General features: G+C 35.9%; 1 protein-coding gene and 1 long non-coding RNA gene across 4 annotated transcripts; both read right to left on the reverse strand.

Moving 5' to 3' along the window:
- Positions 1 to 572: 572 nt before the first annotated feature.
- LOC130592080 (uncharacterized) lies at positions 573 to 12,708 on the reverse strand. 3 transcript variants are annotated; one of them, XR_008970239.1, is made up of 5 exons: positions 12,501 to 12,708; positions 11,653 to 11,727; positions 9,839 to 9,945; positions 4,220 to 9,514; positions 573 to 4,139 (listed from the first exon to the last, which is right to left on the reverse strand). It is a non-coding gene; the product is annotated as an uncharacterized LOC130592080 (long non-coding RNA). The 3 variants fall into 3 exon arrangements; XR_008970240.1 differs by lacking the exon at positions 12,501 to 12,708 and adding an exon at positions 12,246 to 12,491; XR_008970241.1 differs by lacking the exons at positions 9,839 to 9,945; positions 12,501 to 12,708 and adding an exon at positions 12,246 to 12,491.
- Positions 12,709 to 13,350: 642 nt separating this feature from the next.
- LOC104900161 (probable histone H2B.1) lies at positions 13,351 to 14,103 on the reverse strand. The gene has a single exon (XM_010687521.3). It carries the CDS (start codon positions 14,013 to 14,015, stop codon positions 13,566 to 13,568), a length of 450 nt encoding a protein of 149 aa, XP_010685823.1. The 5' UTR covers positions 14,016 to 14,103; the 3' UTR covers positions 13,351 to 13,565.
- Between the last annotated feature and the right edge of the window lie 2,029 nt (positions 14,104 to 16,132).

Below are 16,132 nucleotides of genomic sequence, written 5' to 3' on the forward strand. Positions count from 1 at the left end.
AAGGGATCATGAACATTTTGAAATGAATGGAAAGATAATCTTCGACACCAAACATAGAGGAAAATGGTGATGACTCCTACAGGAATGCGATATTACCTTTAGACCACTTGATCGGTTAGAGCTTCCATGTAAAGGAGAACGACAGTACTTAGCAAGAGGAATGTAAAAAAACTTGTGACTGCCGCAGCAAAGAAGCTAAACGTTGAACAAGTGTATCTGAGGTCATAGGATCTGCTAAGGTACAATTATTCCCGAGTTTCAAATCAAGTTCAGTTCATTGCTTCGGTAAGGATACAAGCACGAGTTATTTCAACACCCGCTTATTCGTTACTTTCTTCAGAAACGGCCCAGAGAATGGGAATAACGAGAGGATACGAGAGCTTGAGAGGGAACCGTGAATAATAACTGGACTATTGGCATGTTTTTTGCTAGCATGAAACTCAAACCATGCAATTCTCCCTTTGTGCTGCCTAAGACTGGAAGGCACAGAATAGGCAGCACAGAATGGACAGTAAGGTGAAATTTGTGCAGAATTACTACTCAGATTAAACTTGGAACTTTAAGCAGAAACGTTCAGTGGGAGGCAAGAAAACCCAATATAAAACACAGATTTCATTGTTAACTTGAGTACAAGTTGTTTATACCAGTCGTAGTTTATACAAGAAGATTCACATATAACAACGGAAAACAAGTCCTGCGTAAATTTTAACATATCCAGGTTGTTGCACAATAATTTGGATTGAAACTTCTACTTCTCTCTTCTACGAGTGTCTTGAGTCTTGAGATGCCTGAGTCCAGAAATGAACGACAACAGTATTGAGCGATCAAATGGTGCAAAGAGAGAAAAATTAAAATGAAACCAACTTCATGATTCAAATGGTGAAATTCCATGAAGTTAGTAGTTAGTATGAGCAAAATGAACTGGAAGTCTGGAGCTGTATGAGAACAGGCTATACTATGAGCTATCCAGACTGATGAATCCAAAGTCTCTCAATGATCAATGAGCCTGCAAAAGCAGTTGCGACTTCGGACTTCGAAAACCTGAATACAGAATTTGTAGAAGCATTTTAAAACACGCATCCAACTTGTATACAGCCAAGAAGGAGAAGAACTGTTTGCTTATATTATGTATAGACGATGTTATGCAAAGAGGACTTACCTGTTCTTGATAGCAGTTCATTCATTGCAATAAATTAGGAATTACAACCCCCACAATACACACACAAAAACAGAAAATACTAGTAAAGAAAAAAACATGATATAGAAGTATTCCTATTACATGCAAAACAATGCTAAAATATTTCTAAGCTCAAGAAGCATAAGTGCAGTAATGCTAGATGATTGTAGGCTTTAAAAATGGTGAAATTAATATCAACCAAACTTCATCCACAGTTCATTGCATTAAGTAAATAGCACTAGCGTAGTCTTTTATCAAATATAATCTACCTCATTACCAATTAATACGATACTAATGATAAAATTGCAAAAGCCAAGCTGTGCATATCACCAAGTGAGGACCCACTAGGGGCTCCTTGGGGTAAGGTTTCCCTTACCATTACTCCTCTCTCAAAGGAGTCTGACCTGCAAACCTGACTGATTGTACCTGTGCGAGGTGCCAGTTCAGTAGGATCCCTTCATCTTACCAACTTAAAAAAAAAAATATCACCAAGTGAGGATATGTTAAGAAATGATATGTATCACATTGAACTTCTTAGAAACAATTCTATTAAACTTCTTTCAGGTTTATTGGTAAAAAAGCTTGCTAAAAAACTCTAGATTACCGCTTCTTGGCACCCATAGTTCATATGGACCCATTCACGTAGGTGGTATCTACTAATTCGACAAGTTACTACTCACTACACTCAAAAAACAAGTTTATTGAAGAATAAGCTTCTCAGTTGACCTACCAATTTTTTCATCATTCAAATCAGTAACACGGAGCACAGCACAATTTTGCCACAGATAAACGTGGCATCAGATGCTTGTTAGTTGTTACTGACACATCTCAATATGTTAGGACCTCTGCAGTCTGCACCCCAAGTTCTAAAACAGCTGTGCCAGTTCATTGCAGAAGTCTAGGTGATAATATCAAGTGCAGGAAGTTGAATGCTTTAGTCATCGCCCAGAGGCCAGAGCAGGAAGCAGCAGCTCTTAGATAGAAATTTTCGGCATAGACAACGCAAAAAAAGTATAGAAGAATATTTCGACCTACGGAAAACAATATTACCCTTAGAAGTGACATTCTTTGTTCAGCACGTTACTTCTGCATCATAAAATGAAATCATTAAGCTACAAATTCCAATAGAAGCTTTACAGAAAGTTCATTGCACAAGTTTCCACCACAGCACTTATACATGTACGTGAATGCTCTTAAAAACATGGTAATAGTAAAACATGAGCAATCAAAACATGGTCCCCCTGTTATGAACCTGTTTAGCAAGGATAACATGTGTATTTATGCTTTTCTAAAATGAACTATATGTCTATGCATGCATTTCATACCTAATAATCGGCTAATAAACTTCGTACACCATTGAGAACTGTATCTGCTTCTGCCAGTGGCCACCTGGGGCATGGCTGTTTCTGTTTGTGAAGGGTTGAGTTAGAGAAGAGAAACTAAATTGAATTTGTAAGTTCAAGAACACCAATTAATAAGTATTACTACGTAAAAACACAGCTGAACTCAAGCAAGCTGAGATATGGCTTGGCTCAATTATGAAAGTTGAATGTCTCAAGTAATAAGGTTAAGGCAGTTGGAATTTCAGGAACAAATCTGTATTTCACATTCCTATGGATGCTAGTGCTCGAGTCTAAAAGACATAAACTTAATACCTAAATGTTAAACACAGATTCCTAACACTTAACGTAGCAGTTAGCACTTTAGGACACTAACGTGTTTCTAAGGTCATATAGTTCACCCCCACGAGGCCTTTTCAGGACCCAAAACAAATCTAAAAGGAAACTGAAGGAAGATTCTTGGGGCCAGCCATCGGACCACTAGGACTATAGGTGATATCACAGATATGCAGTTCCTGTTTGACTTTCCTCCAAAATTGCTATAACTAAGGTTCATATGACATATATAATGAGATCTCATCAGGAATTGAAGGAAAGTCTATAAGATCACCAGGGGAAAAATGATATGAGAAGAAATGGCTGGTCTCCAGAAATGGCCAAGTCATACTTGTGAAACCCTGTGTCACTACTAGTTCCGCACTTCTAAAGTAGCCTTCCACTTTGTCAATCAAGACCATCGGAGAAAGTAGGCCGAATATAACTTATAGTGCTGGGACACTCTATGAATCCATTCTTAACCAAATGGCATAAAGGCCCAAAAAATCTAAAGCTCAGACTAGAAACTCAAGTATCAAACAACTAGGTCCTTGAGACAAAAGCTCTCATGAGGCAGCTTTCTGAAAAAAAACACCATCAGATCTACTTTACCTAAACATTCATAGCCTTTGGTGTAGTGACCTCAATCATTTCACCGAATTCCTCAAACTTGGCCTGAAGATTGCTTAATGAAACATTAAACATAGCATCACCATTCAGTTCTTTGAGCCATTAAAATACACGATCCCACTCTAGTTCCTTTATTCTGGAATGCAGGGTTGTCTACAGAGTACAGACTACAGGCATGATGTATCAGTATCACCAGCTCTCCCTTGGATCCATCAGAAGGTAGATCTTATGAAAAAGATCTCCAGTTCCCCCCAGTTGAAAAGATACACAAAAGACTTTTTATGACTAGATATACTGATATATACACTTGAACTACAGGTTTTCCTAGAACCCTTGGACCTTGATACACTTGAACTACAAGGCTTACATGTTGGATCAAGTGCTGCGCATGAAAACATAGCACTTCTAATTTGTGAAATGGTGGTACGCAAGTGCTGGTTCCAGAAAACACAGCACTTCAGACCATAAAAAACGCAGCAGATGATGTATTGTTTCGGAAAATCCTCAAGATAACCATATATTTGTGCTTCTTAGATATCAATAATTCCCCATTTTAGGAAAATAGAAACCACAAGAGATGATCCATAATGAGGGATTTGCATATATCCAGAACAAAAGTTGCATAACTTCTTCAGATAACATTAAAGATACAACATAATCTCACCAGTTTCTGTGTCCTGCAATAAAAAAAAATACCCTGTTTAGTGAACAGAAGGATCAAAGTACGCATTACTTCTTCAGATAAAATAGAACATACCTTAGTTTGTCCAAGCAGAATACTTAAGGTTTTGTTTATAATGCTTCATCATTTCGACCAAGAGTCCTGCACTAAAAGAGAAGTAGAAAATACCCCAGATAAAGAAGTAAGATTTCAAAGGCGTTGATGGTGATGGAGAAAAAAGGGGAAGGGGAAAGTATTTGATAATAACTATGATAAGCCAGAAAGTATTGTATTCATAAACAAAGGGGAGGGACAAGCATGTAAATAATAAATGATTAAGCCACAAATAATTGTTGTTGGCTACAGGTTCTACTCTGGAACAGTAAAGTCATACTTCCTCAAATAGCTCTCACATAAAAGAGAGAAGCATTTCATTTATTTCAGCGCGGAAGAAATATGTTTTTTCTTTGTTGGAGGGGAGAGCGAAGCAGCGTGCTATATTTGAAATGTCTATCGACTCTATCCACAATCAGAACTTGACATTGCAAAGCTATACAATACACATATAGCAAGAACCTAGAGTTCCTGACTCCCAATGTTCGGCTACTCCAACGTAAGATCCAGAATATTATAGACCTGTGGCCCCTATAATAGAGTTCACTAGCATTCCCTATTACAATAGCATCTGATAATGTATCTCATATTAATAATGAAATTGGAAATGCCAAGCCATGTAGAATAAAGAGAGGAATTATGTAGCATGTGACATTACTGCTTTCAAGTTTATGGATACAAATGTTCACTTGGAATCAGCTAGAGATTACTGACAGAATACAGGCAACATTGATTACTGATAAGAAACAACCTGTGCTGTATCCAGTCAACTTTCATAGCATGTTGAATAGGCGATTGGCTACCATGATAACAGACTCAGATTCATGAAAACAAGTTATTAAGCATGAGAAAACAAAGTTTTCCAAGGAGGTTTACAGTTTACCAACTCACTCATACAACCCTTCCAATCAGTAAAAGGCCAAAGTGTAAAAAGATGGCAGTTGACATCAGATATCACTACTAGTTTTATAACTAAACAAATTAATACTACTGTCTCTACAAATCGGGACCTCATAACTCATAACAGCTCCAAGTCCTACACAGGTCTGCCAGTTCCACACTTTATGCGAAAGAGATAACTCAGAGTGAAAAATAGATTATGGAATTCAACATCAGACAGGAAAAAGAAGAAATTGGCTTTCTCATGATAACTTACAAGGTAAAATTCAAAGACTGACACCAGAAACTCCAGCAAAAAACCTTTAGTTCAAACAATTCAAAACAACATTAGGAACGTGATTTTAGAATACATTTTTTCCAACCTACAAAACAAGTCACCTAGTTACCCTTTTCTTGAAAGCACATACATAATCATAAAATTACATTAAGCGTGGATAATATCATAGCGAATACCATATGAATAAGATGTAGTGATAATATTAATAACTGAAAAAGAATGAAAAGATAAGAAATAAAGCCTTGATCCCACAGTGATGTGGAACACATAAAACACCAAGGTCAAGACCTACCTCTGTGTTTTTAAATAACCTTATATATATCCATGCATTTCGTTCCCAATAATGTTCAATATATTTGTAGATAGAGGAAACTGATATCTGCTTCTTGCGGACCGTTGCGGCATCCACATTCCACAGGCCACATGGGGTGTCTTTGTTCTAGCTACTTGTTGGGCTTCCATTGTAAGGCAATATACACAAATGATTCAACAGTAAACCAAACTGAAGTCCAGCATGCCAAGATTTGGCTTGGCTTGAATCACCAGTCACAATTTACTCCACCCAATAATATCATTAATAAAATACATATGAATAGGGGCCATATGGCAACATTAACAAATGCAAATTCATCCTCATCTTAGTTCATGGCCTCTATTCTTATCGTCTTTTGTGGCCAGTCTATTCACTTTGTGACTTTTGCGTAACTTTACGCTGCAGGCAAATAGGCTCGAGGAAATTGAATTAATTCTGTATTATCAAATCAATATATGATATTTAGATATAATTGAACATCATGAATCTCACGCCCCTCAAGTATATCCACAATTAGGATAACGTCCTTGTGTCCCAAAATTTTGAGAATTGGTAACTCTGACACCTAGATACATACTCACGCCATCATATTTAGAATAAAATTATGGATAAGGCCCAATAAGTATAGATAAAGAACGATAAGTAATAAGAGCTACCAAGCTCAACTTCCAACCATAGTTCAAGTTAAAATCATTTCAGATAAGGACCAACAGAAGTTGAGAAAATTTTTAACCAGTTCAAAGAAATAAAGGAAATTAAAACCAATTCCAAGTGACATGGAATCTACCTAAACATTATCCCCACCCCTCATCAACAATCCCAGTTATTGTTAGCAATAGCCAACATATAGCCCAAGTGCCCTAAGTGTCGAAGGTCTGTACAGGACACTGGACACCCATTGACCACATCTTTTTCCAAGTCTTCCTATGCAGAAACAGTTAGACCTCAGGAATCATCATCCTACAAAACTGAGTATACCAAAAATAACTATGACGGATGTCTATGAACAACCAGTAGCACAACTATATAGAAAACAAATGGATGTCCTGACTACCTCTAAATTCGCATGTTGTCTGTAATTTATATCGGTCACCAACTTATAAAAAAACATCTCAAGGCCACTTAATATGAAAGGAAATAGGAGGGAGCCGACCAGTGGAAGTAAGGGCCATAGATGATACGGAATACTAAGTCAATTGCCTTTGGCAAACGCCAGAGTAAGTGTCTATGAAACCCTTTATGACGACCATGCAAATTTTCAAAGGTAATTTAGAAAGGATACTTCACATATTCTAAGCAACATCTCAGAATCTCCAAGGATTGATATTGATCATGAAGAAACATGAAACAAGAGTTTTAATGGGATTAATGGGCATGAGTTTTAGAAGAGACTCACCACTTGGTTATCTCAATGATAATATTGACCAGCAAAATCCAAGAGGCTATGTTGCAAGAATCTCTAGGGGTGGCGAGAAAATATCAAAAAGTCTAAAGTGAAAACCTCCAGTTATCCAATAGGAGTGAAAGATCAAAGCATTCACGAACTGCAACATAGATTATGTTTACAGAAGGCCATAAGTATGTTTGTAAGACCCTTCTCCAAGGATATTAGAAAGTACCGAAGCCCGGAGGTAACTCGAGGTAAGTCTCTACAGCTGTTAAGAAACTTGCTGGATTTTTTACCAAGGTGAAACCCACTATAACCTGTAAAGGCTAAATTCATGCTAGGGCCCGTCAAGAGTCCAAAGATCCTCACTGAAAAGAACCTAGTAGACCACCTAATAACGAGACCCCAAATGATAAGGAAAACCTAAGATTAACTCTTGAATAAATAAAAAGCTACGTATCATTATGTGTAAGACCACAAATGGTCAGCAAAGGTTTTAATTTGTAGACTTGGTTCTTATTATATAATTAAACTCATCCTAAATTTGAAGAGTATATGAGATATCATTCTAAACTTGAAAATTTTCCAGTGACTTTAAAATAATTAAACTCATCCTAAATCCTTGACATTACTGGTAACTGATAACACTCAATTTCATTGCAGTTCCCAATTACTCAAATTTAAACTTCTGAATAACAAAGTGACAAAATTCATGGCAGCAGAACATACATGGCATCTATATATAAGACATAAAAACGCTCTAAAAAAATTAGCAACCATATGCTTATCCTGGTTATACCCGTCCAAGATAGGTGGTATACTTTGTATCCCTGATTCCCTCTTTAAACATGGGCATACATCATCACATTGCTATGGCACTATCAAAATCCGTGTATTCCATTTTACATAACCATGTATGACAAAGTACATTACCACAACCAAAAATAATTACGATTAGGGAGTCACTCATATAAGGCCATAAATCTGGTGCGTTAGTTGTATCCTTTTTCAAAATCAATGATCTCGAACTTCAGGTGTCCACATTAGGTAAGTGGAGGTCCAAGAACTGTTGCTTTGATTTTGAGTATCCACTTGGATCAATCGTGATTTTATACTCTTTTTTTCTTTACAGGATCGTGATTTTGTACTTTGTTATTAATATTTGCAACATTTATAGGAGGCATGAGGTTTTAGAAGAGCCATGTGATGAAGATAAAAATATAGAGATATGTGATAAAGATAAAAATAGAAAGATATGTGATGAAGAGAGAAAATAAAAATACAAGCCAAAGAAGATGTAAAAGCTACAAAAAAATATGTTGAAAATAATTCAAACTTCCAAAATAGGAAAGTGATGCAATTAAAAAATGGAGAAAGTAAAACAATACCTTTAGACTCTACTTGGAATAATTGCTAGGAGATTGCCACTCTGCCTTTCCTGCCACTAGAAGCAATTTCAGAGCAAACCGTAGCTTAGCCCCTGATCAGGTTCTTCTTCCATACACAAGTACACAACCTTTCACTTGGGGATTTAGATTGTCTAGATTCCAACTTCCATCGATTACTCAACCATACTGATGGTTCCTCCGCGGGACTTGAAACTAAATCTATTCTACCTGGCAAATCAAGCCCTCAAAGAACATAATATGCCATGGATCTCCAGTAAAGCATGAAAGCCATCTGCAGGGGTTTGTAGCTCAAGAAGCTCTGTTCAACCATCATTTTCTTTTACTTCTCTTACTTTAATTGGGATACCAAAGGTTGCCTTGTGTTTACAAACCATATACTTGCCCTTTTAAGCACTCCAAAAAACATCTTCCGGAACTTCACCTTGAATGACTCATGACTCATGAGTGACATTAATTTTCTCTAGTTTAAGGACTTCAAGTGTCCCAGCTATGATTTTGCACTGGAGCTTCGTATGAGATTCATCAGCTTTTCATGGATCCATTAGAAGAAAATACAGGCATTCCTACTTGAGGCCGTTCATTATGTAAATTTATTTCTTAAGGCTTCACAGAGATCCTGCTCTAGTTCTTCGGAACTATGGAGTACAAAACAAATTGTTATCATAGAATTGTATCACCGGAGTCTTTAACTCACCCCTCAATGTTGATTTCAGATTTTCTTGAACCTTCATTATTGTAATTTGCCACTAGCAAATGCCTTATGTTTCCTAGAACGTACTTTAAGATCCCATTCCAAAAGTATAGAAATTTCGAGAAATGACCCAAAATAAATAGGAATTTACATGTCTAAAACACAAAAAAGTTGCATTTCCATAATTGACATACATGACAATTTCATTAGTTCAAGAAAAAGAACCAAGGATTAGATAGCAATACCAGTAAAAATGTTCTCTTTTTTTTGTTCTGCTTCCTTCTTTTTTATCAGACAATCCTGCAAATAAAGGGGGAGAAACATGTAATAATTATAAAACTAAATGATTGTTTGGTAGCCATTAAATGGTAGTCACAGTAATGAATTTGAATGCAATTTTATTGAGAAAGTCTCACGCCCATGCCCATGTTTATGGAACTTCATTCCAAAAGAGACAGATTTCTATTACTTTCAATACACCATGCATGTCTTGTGTGATAATGGATGGTATTAGAAATTTATGAAGAAAAAGGCAATTGATGATGAACATGCATTGCCACAGATTTTGTGAAGAAACTATTCAAATTTAGCTATACATTTGTTACCACTAGCACCATACATTACCTACTATCAAACCTGTAAAGAGTTTAGAGGCTGACATTGCATGTGTTATATGCCTATAGGCTATAGCTCCGGCTTAAGACAGTACTGCTTCTAATGTACCTATAAGGCTGTAGTATATACAGTTCACATGTTAGTAAGAATGGTTCTGTTCAAAAACTATAGATTACAAGATATTCTACCTGTGGCAACCAAATATTGCTCCAAAATAAGTACGGATAGATATACAGATTAACACAACTAGTTTCCACTAAAATGAATACCAGAAAAGCATTTTCAATCAGCAATCATAGTCCACATGCAGAAAGCCAGAAATTGGGAGATCCAAGAAAGCATGAAGGCCAAGCATAAAGTCCATCCTTATATTTTATTTAGAGAAAAAAAAAAGTTGTTTGACCCAATGTTAATGAAAGGTTATAAAAAGAACAAATGATTTGTGTCAGATGCTCATTTTAAGAACTGTACTCTCTTTTCTAAATTTTGAGAACTATAGTGTTTATTCAAAGTAAACCATACTACTTTAGAATTTAACAAAATGTAAAAATACAAAAAATAGAACTACCCTGAGAAAAACACAGGATTATAGGAACATGAAATGTTTAGATTATAACACTCATCGTGTTTCAGAGAGAAATGAGAGTCAGATGGAATGTAAATTTCTGAGGGAAGAAGTAGATTCCTTTGGAATTGTAGAGGGAGACTTCCACAAGGAATATAACACACAAAGATAATTACAGTGATCCAAGCACACCATAATCTCAATGCATTAGATTTTATTTTACATGTACAATTTCCAAATCTTAGGGGTCATCGCTCCTGCCACAACTCCAGCTAAGACCACCCAGTCACCCACCCCACCCACTCTCCACCCCCACAACACATGCATAATCAAAGTAGCTGATATAGTGTTATTTCAATCAATTAAATATTCAAAACACAGTAATCCAGCCTTATCTCCACAAGACTGCAGCATAAATATTACTCCAGAAACTAAATGCGGATCTAAGAATCAGATAACCATGGAGAAAAAATCTAGAATAATCAAGCTAAAGAGAAGATATAAGAATGTTCAGCATAATAAATCCCTGACCATGAGAGTACAGACTATACTCAAGAATCTCCTCAGTCCTTTAGATTCTTAATATGCGGTAAGTTATTAAGACCTAGCTACAATTTCAGCCACTGATGTTGCATAATGCAGATCCTGATTGACTACTAATTGATGGCCTTACATAAGTGCCAAAGACCATACCCTAACACCGAACCCCAGTTACCCTGTTCATGAGAAAGCTAGTGTGGTGATTAGAGCCAAAAGTCAAAAAGACAACAAGTCCAAAGACGCTAAGCTCAGCATCCAAACAACATTAGCACCACAGAACACAGTCAAATTGGACAATAAGGTTAAAAAACTGATGAAGAATTCCTGATTTGCTGGATTGTCTGCTTTAATATGATGAAAAAAGTTAGAATCACTTCACTGTGGCATACACCAATAGAACATAGCATGATGAAACCGATTTTATAATGGGGAGCAGAGGAGGGGTAATTATTGCATACAAATTCAGATTGAGCTCATATCAAAGGAACTGGTCGACTTAAAACTTAAGCTGAAACAAAAACAATTGCTGCACACTTGTACTGATGCAGATAACGGATCATACTCTCACGGACACCGGCCCAAAAGAAAAAATGAAAAGATTCTAAACTTGGGGGGAAGGGGGGTAATCGAACTCATGTTCAGAAAACTTAATGAATTTTTTTTCAACTATGACAGCTATTTCACATAAACTGATAAACAAACATACAGGCACTGTTACCTGCCTCTGCCTGCAATATGCCAGCATACTCCTAAGTCCCCAAAAGTATAGCCTGCGAAATTACCCCAGTAAACCCTGCAGATATGGGAATACTCATTGGTATTAGTCCTTTGGCAGTTTATTGTAGTAAGTATCATGAACTCTAATGATATAGACAGTCATCATAGCCATCTCTAGCCGCTCAAATTGACACCAATACGACAATAAGCCCACAAAGCATCAAGTTTGAAACCTCTAAGAATGCATATAGCTAATACAATTTTGAAAATTGTCCGCTCAAAAGCAGGGGTAATATCAACATTTTAAAACTTGACTTTAAAAGCCTATGATCAGCAAGACAGCAACCAACTAATTGTATTTTGTTGAAGCTCTTCAATAGTGCTATTCCTCAAAATCCACCCTATAAAACTCTGGGCTGTTTACACTCATTATAAACACCATCAAATTTACATCAAACTAGGCCCGCATGGTTTCCCTATCTTTAGTAAACCGATGCCAGTTACCAATTCAAACAAATTCTGTGAAGAGATCAACGAGTAAGTATAACTAAAAACTGATTATTTGACAAAAGATGTGTATAAACTCAACACCACCAGAATATGATGCACCACTGGCCACAGATATGTAAAGCAAACATCACCAGAAGGTGCAACCATCTGTCCATCCATGGCTTCCACAGACTGAACAAGCTGTCATTACTAACTCTACCTAAATGCTTCAAAGAACAAACCTCCACATCACAACATATACAAAATTATCCATACCTACCTCATACTCATAAAGGGAAACAAACAAGGGCTCATGGAAATCCACAATGAACAAACCATGAACAGTTTAAGACAACATACCTTCACCGCCCATTCTCGGAGAAATCCCAAAAAATTAAACCACCAAGAGTTCTTTGTTCTACTTCCTCCACTTATTGTCAATTGGCTCTGCAAGATGATGAGATGATTTACAAACAATCCACAAAGGTTTGCGATCAAGTATTGACTATGGAACAATAACACCACTATAAAAGGCTTGTAAAGAAGCTTATGCCCTAGGATTGAAGGGACTAACCACAAATCAATAGAAGAAGCTTTGAATCACAGATACAAAACCATCCAGTTTCCGCCCCAGTTTCAATTCATCACAACAACACCATGCAAATTACAACAAGAGATGTTAACAGGTTAACGAGAAGGATTTCAATGTCCATATTCACAACATGAAATATAACCAAACACAAGATCTTCAAAAGAAAGGATATACCATGAACTTGCTACTTGAATTTCAAAGATTGAATGTCACTCTAAAAAATCTACAATCAAATATAAATCAGATGCTGTAACTAGAGATAATCAACATTTCTCCGAAAATTGAAATCATCCATATGTTACTGAGCCTGCAACTGATTCAATACATAATAGATTTATTCAGTATTCAAAAATTCTAAGTTTTCAATTAGAAAATACAAACGAGCAAAGAACCTCTGACATCCGCTCACTTATAAATCAAATGAATCATTATTCACTCTCCAGTTCCAGCTTTTGTCAACATCATCATCCATGAAACCAGTACTAAAAATTCAAAACAAAATTAAATCAAAAGATAACAAAAACATGCAAATGTATGTAAATATCACATTCACACAATCAATCGCAAAAAATAGAAAAAGGAGACAAAATCAACATCCATACAGAGTTGAGAACTTACTAATATATAATAGTAACATTGTATTTCATATCCGCATCAAAACAACACAGATCTAAAAAAACATAAAAACCTACAGATCTAAAAACATAACCAGATTTTTAAGAATTCTAAACCCTAACCCTAATTTCATAACATCCTCCACAAATTTCACATCCACCTCAACCCTAGCAAACCACAAAATACATCATCATCATCATAAACATCATCAAAAACATCTAAGAGCTAGTAAACTTAGTAACAGCCTTAGTTCCTTCAGAAACAGCATGTTTCGCCAATTCACCAGGAAGAACAAGTCTCACAGCAGTTTGAATCTCCCGAGAAGTAATCGTCGGCTTCTTATTGTAACGCGCTAACCTCGCAGATTCTTGAGCAAGCTTCTCAAAAATGTCGTTAATGAAACTGTTCATAATACTCATAGCTTTGCTGGAAATACCGATATCAGGATGAACTTGTTTGAGAACTTTGAAGATATAGATCTTGTAAGTTTCGACGCTTTTCTTCGTTCTCTTCTTCTTCTTTTCACCGGCGGCTGCGGCTCCGGCTTCTTTTGGAAGCTTTTTGCCGGCTTTCGGCTTCTTCTCGGCTGGAGCTTTCTCTGCAGCGGCGGCTTTCTTCTCTTCGGCTGGCTTCTTCTCTGCCGGCTTCTTCTCAGCTTTTGGTGCCATTTTTTAGGAGAGAGAAAGTGTGGAAATTTGGGGAGGATTTAGAGAGAGAAAGATGACAATGAGATTTGGATGGGAATGGAGTTTTGTTGATAGGAAGAGTGTTTATATAGGGAAGGGAAGTTGATTCTGATTGGATGTTGAGTGTTTGCACGGATCGATGACGTGGATGTATATATTGTGTTTTGGGAATTAGGAAATAAATTTTCCGCCCATTTTTTTATTTTGGGAGGTAAGATTTCGTCAATTTCGCGCCTGTTAATTTGATGTTTATTGGACTTCTAATAATGGGCTGGTTCGGGAAATGGGATTTTGTATGAATAGATGAGTTTATCTTAGCCCATGCACATTTGATATGGGTTACCAATAATTTGTTCTTTGGACTAACAAAAAATAAACCTTTTCCCCTTGGTAATTTTTGCCCCAATAGGAGACTTGCTTCGTTGCTTATTAAGGCCCTCTTCTCTTCATGTGTCACACCGATTCTACTTTCGCTATTTTGAAATAAACAAAACACTTACTATTTTAACCTATTTTGAAATAAATAAAACGTTACTGTATTTGATACTTATTTCTCTTTATCGGCTATCTCTCTTCATTATATGGGTCCCTCTTTTTCTTTCTCTTTTTCTTATAATTCCTGCGCCAAGGTCCTATGTTACATTTTAACAAAACAGATGGAGTACTAGTTTTTCCATCAATGTATTTCACGGTATCTTTTTAATGAACTTAAAACTTATCATTATTATTTTAATGTGGTACATTGGATGCATGGATGGATGGATGATTGACACTAGTATTAGGTGACACCAAGTTAGATATACAACTATAAAGGTTACATTGCATTGAGTAGGTACATTATGAGATAAAAAAAAAGATGAAATTGTGATATTGAAATGATTTTGGAGAGTGAGGGATAGATGAGAGTGAGCAAAGAGTGCAACAGTACGTGGCTTCAAAATTATAAGGGCTCTAAAATATACTCTATCCATTTCTTTTTACTTGCAACAATTTGACTTTTACACTATTCATTAAATCTACTTAATTTATGTTTGGTGATTTATAGTTAAGGAAAAACATATTCATGTGGGATCTTGTTAGATTCGTCTGAATGTATATTTTTCGAATATATACTTTTTATAATTTTTATGTATCGGTAATCACACTTATTGATGGTTGAAATTATGCATTGGCAAGCGTGAAAGTCAAACTGTTGCAAGTAAAAAGAAACAGATGAAGTATTATTTTAAAAAAAATTACTTCAAATTTTAGAAAATCACCATTGTTTTCCACTATTAATAAATTCTTCAATGATCAAAATTTAAATTTTCAATTTTCCGTCTTTAATACCAAACATTCCAACTTTGAATTTAGGAGCCTAATTTTCATTTTAGAACAGGGATCCTAATTCTTCAAGACGGTCCCCGTGGGGAGTCAAACTATCAATAAATTTGACATATGGCTATTCTTCCTTTTTGAAGTTTGTTGCACTTACTACTCGTTATCTTAAAAATCGAGATATAATGTTTGAAATAGAGATATTGGCTTCACAGATTGTTAAGTCCTCAAAACTCGTATAAATTACGAAAGGCAAAATAATATTACAAATCCCCCGTATGTCAATTCATACACATTATATGACTTGTCATCGTGCCTTTGTAATTACTTCGTTAGAGCTGTACAATAAAGTTTTGAAAACAACTCGGCATCCCCTACTTTCTCCACAAATCAAACATTGGGCTACACTTAAATATGGTACAATTTGTCACCAACAAGAATAAACATTAAATCATTATCATCCCATAAATTGCCAAAAGAGGATTCAATTTATCATCGTTTCATTCATTACTCGATAGTATATCTTTTTCGATACATTTTTCTTACAATTAGAGTGAAATTGGATAACTCTCAAATTTTATGACTTTTCATCTTTCCTTTTTTCTTTTTCTTTACTTATTTTCCTTTTTATTTGAACAAGAAATCCATCTTAACTTAACAATACCAATCTATAAATTGCAATTTACATATCACAGTCACACTTCCAAGTACTTTCTCCGTTTTCGGGGGTGTTTGGTATGAATACCGTAAACGGAATGGAAAGGATTTTGATAAGGAGGGGA

Source organism: Beta vulgaris, chromosome 7 (genome assembly GCF_026745355.1).
Source record: "Beta vulgaris subsp. vulgaris cultivar EL10 chromosome 7, EL10.2, whole genome shotgun sequence".
In the NCBI taxonomy this organism is placed as follows: domain Eukaryota; kingdom Viridiplantae; phylum Streptophyta; class Magnoliopsida; order Caryophyllales; family Amaranthaceae; genus Beta; species Beta vulgaris.

What these genes read in the sequence shown, in the direction of transcription:
- LOC104900161 (XM_010687521.3), bottom strand. Translation starts at nt 14,015, where the DNA reads ATGGCACCAAAAGCTGAGAAGAAGCCGGCAGAGAAGAAGCCAGCCGAA.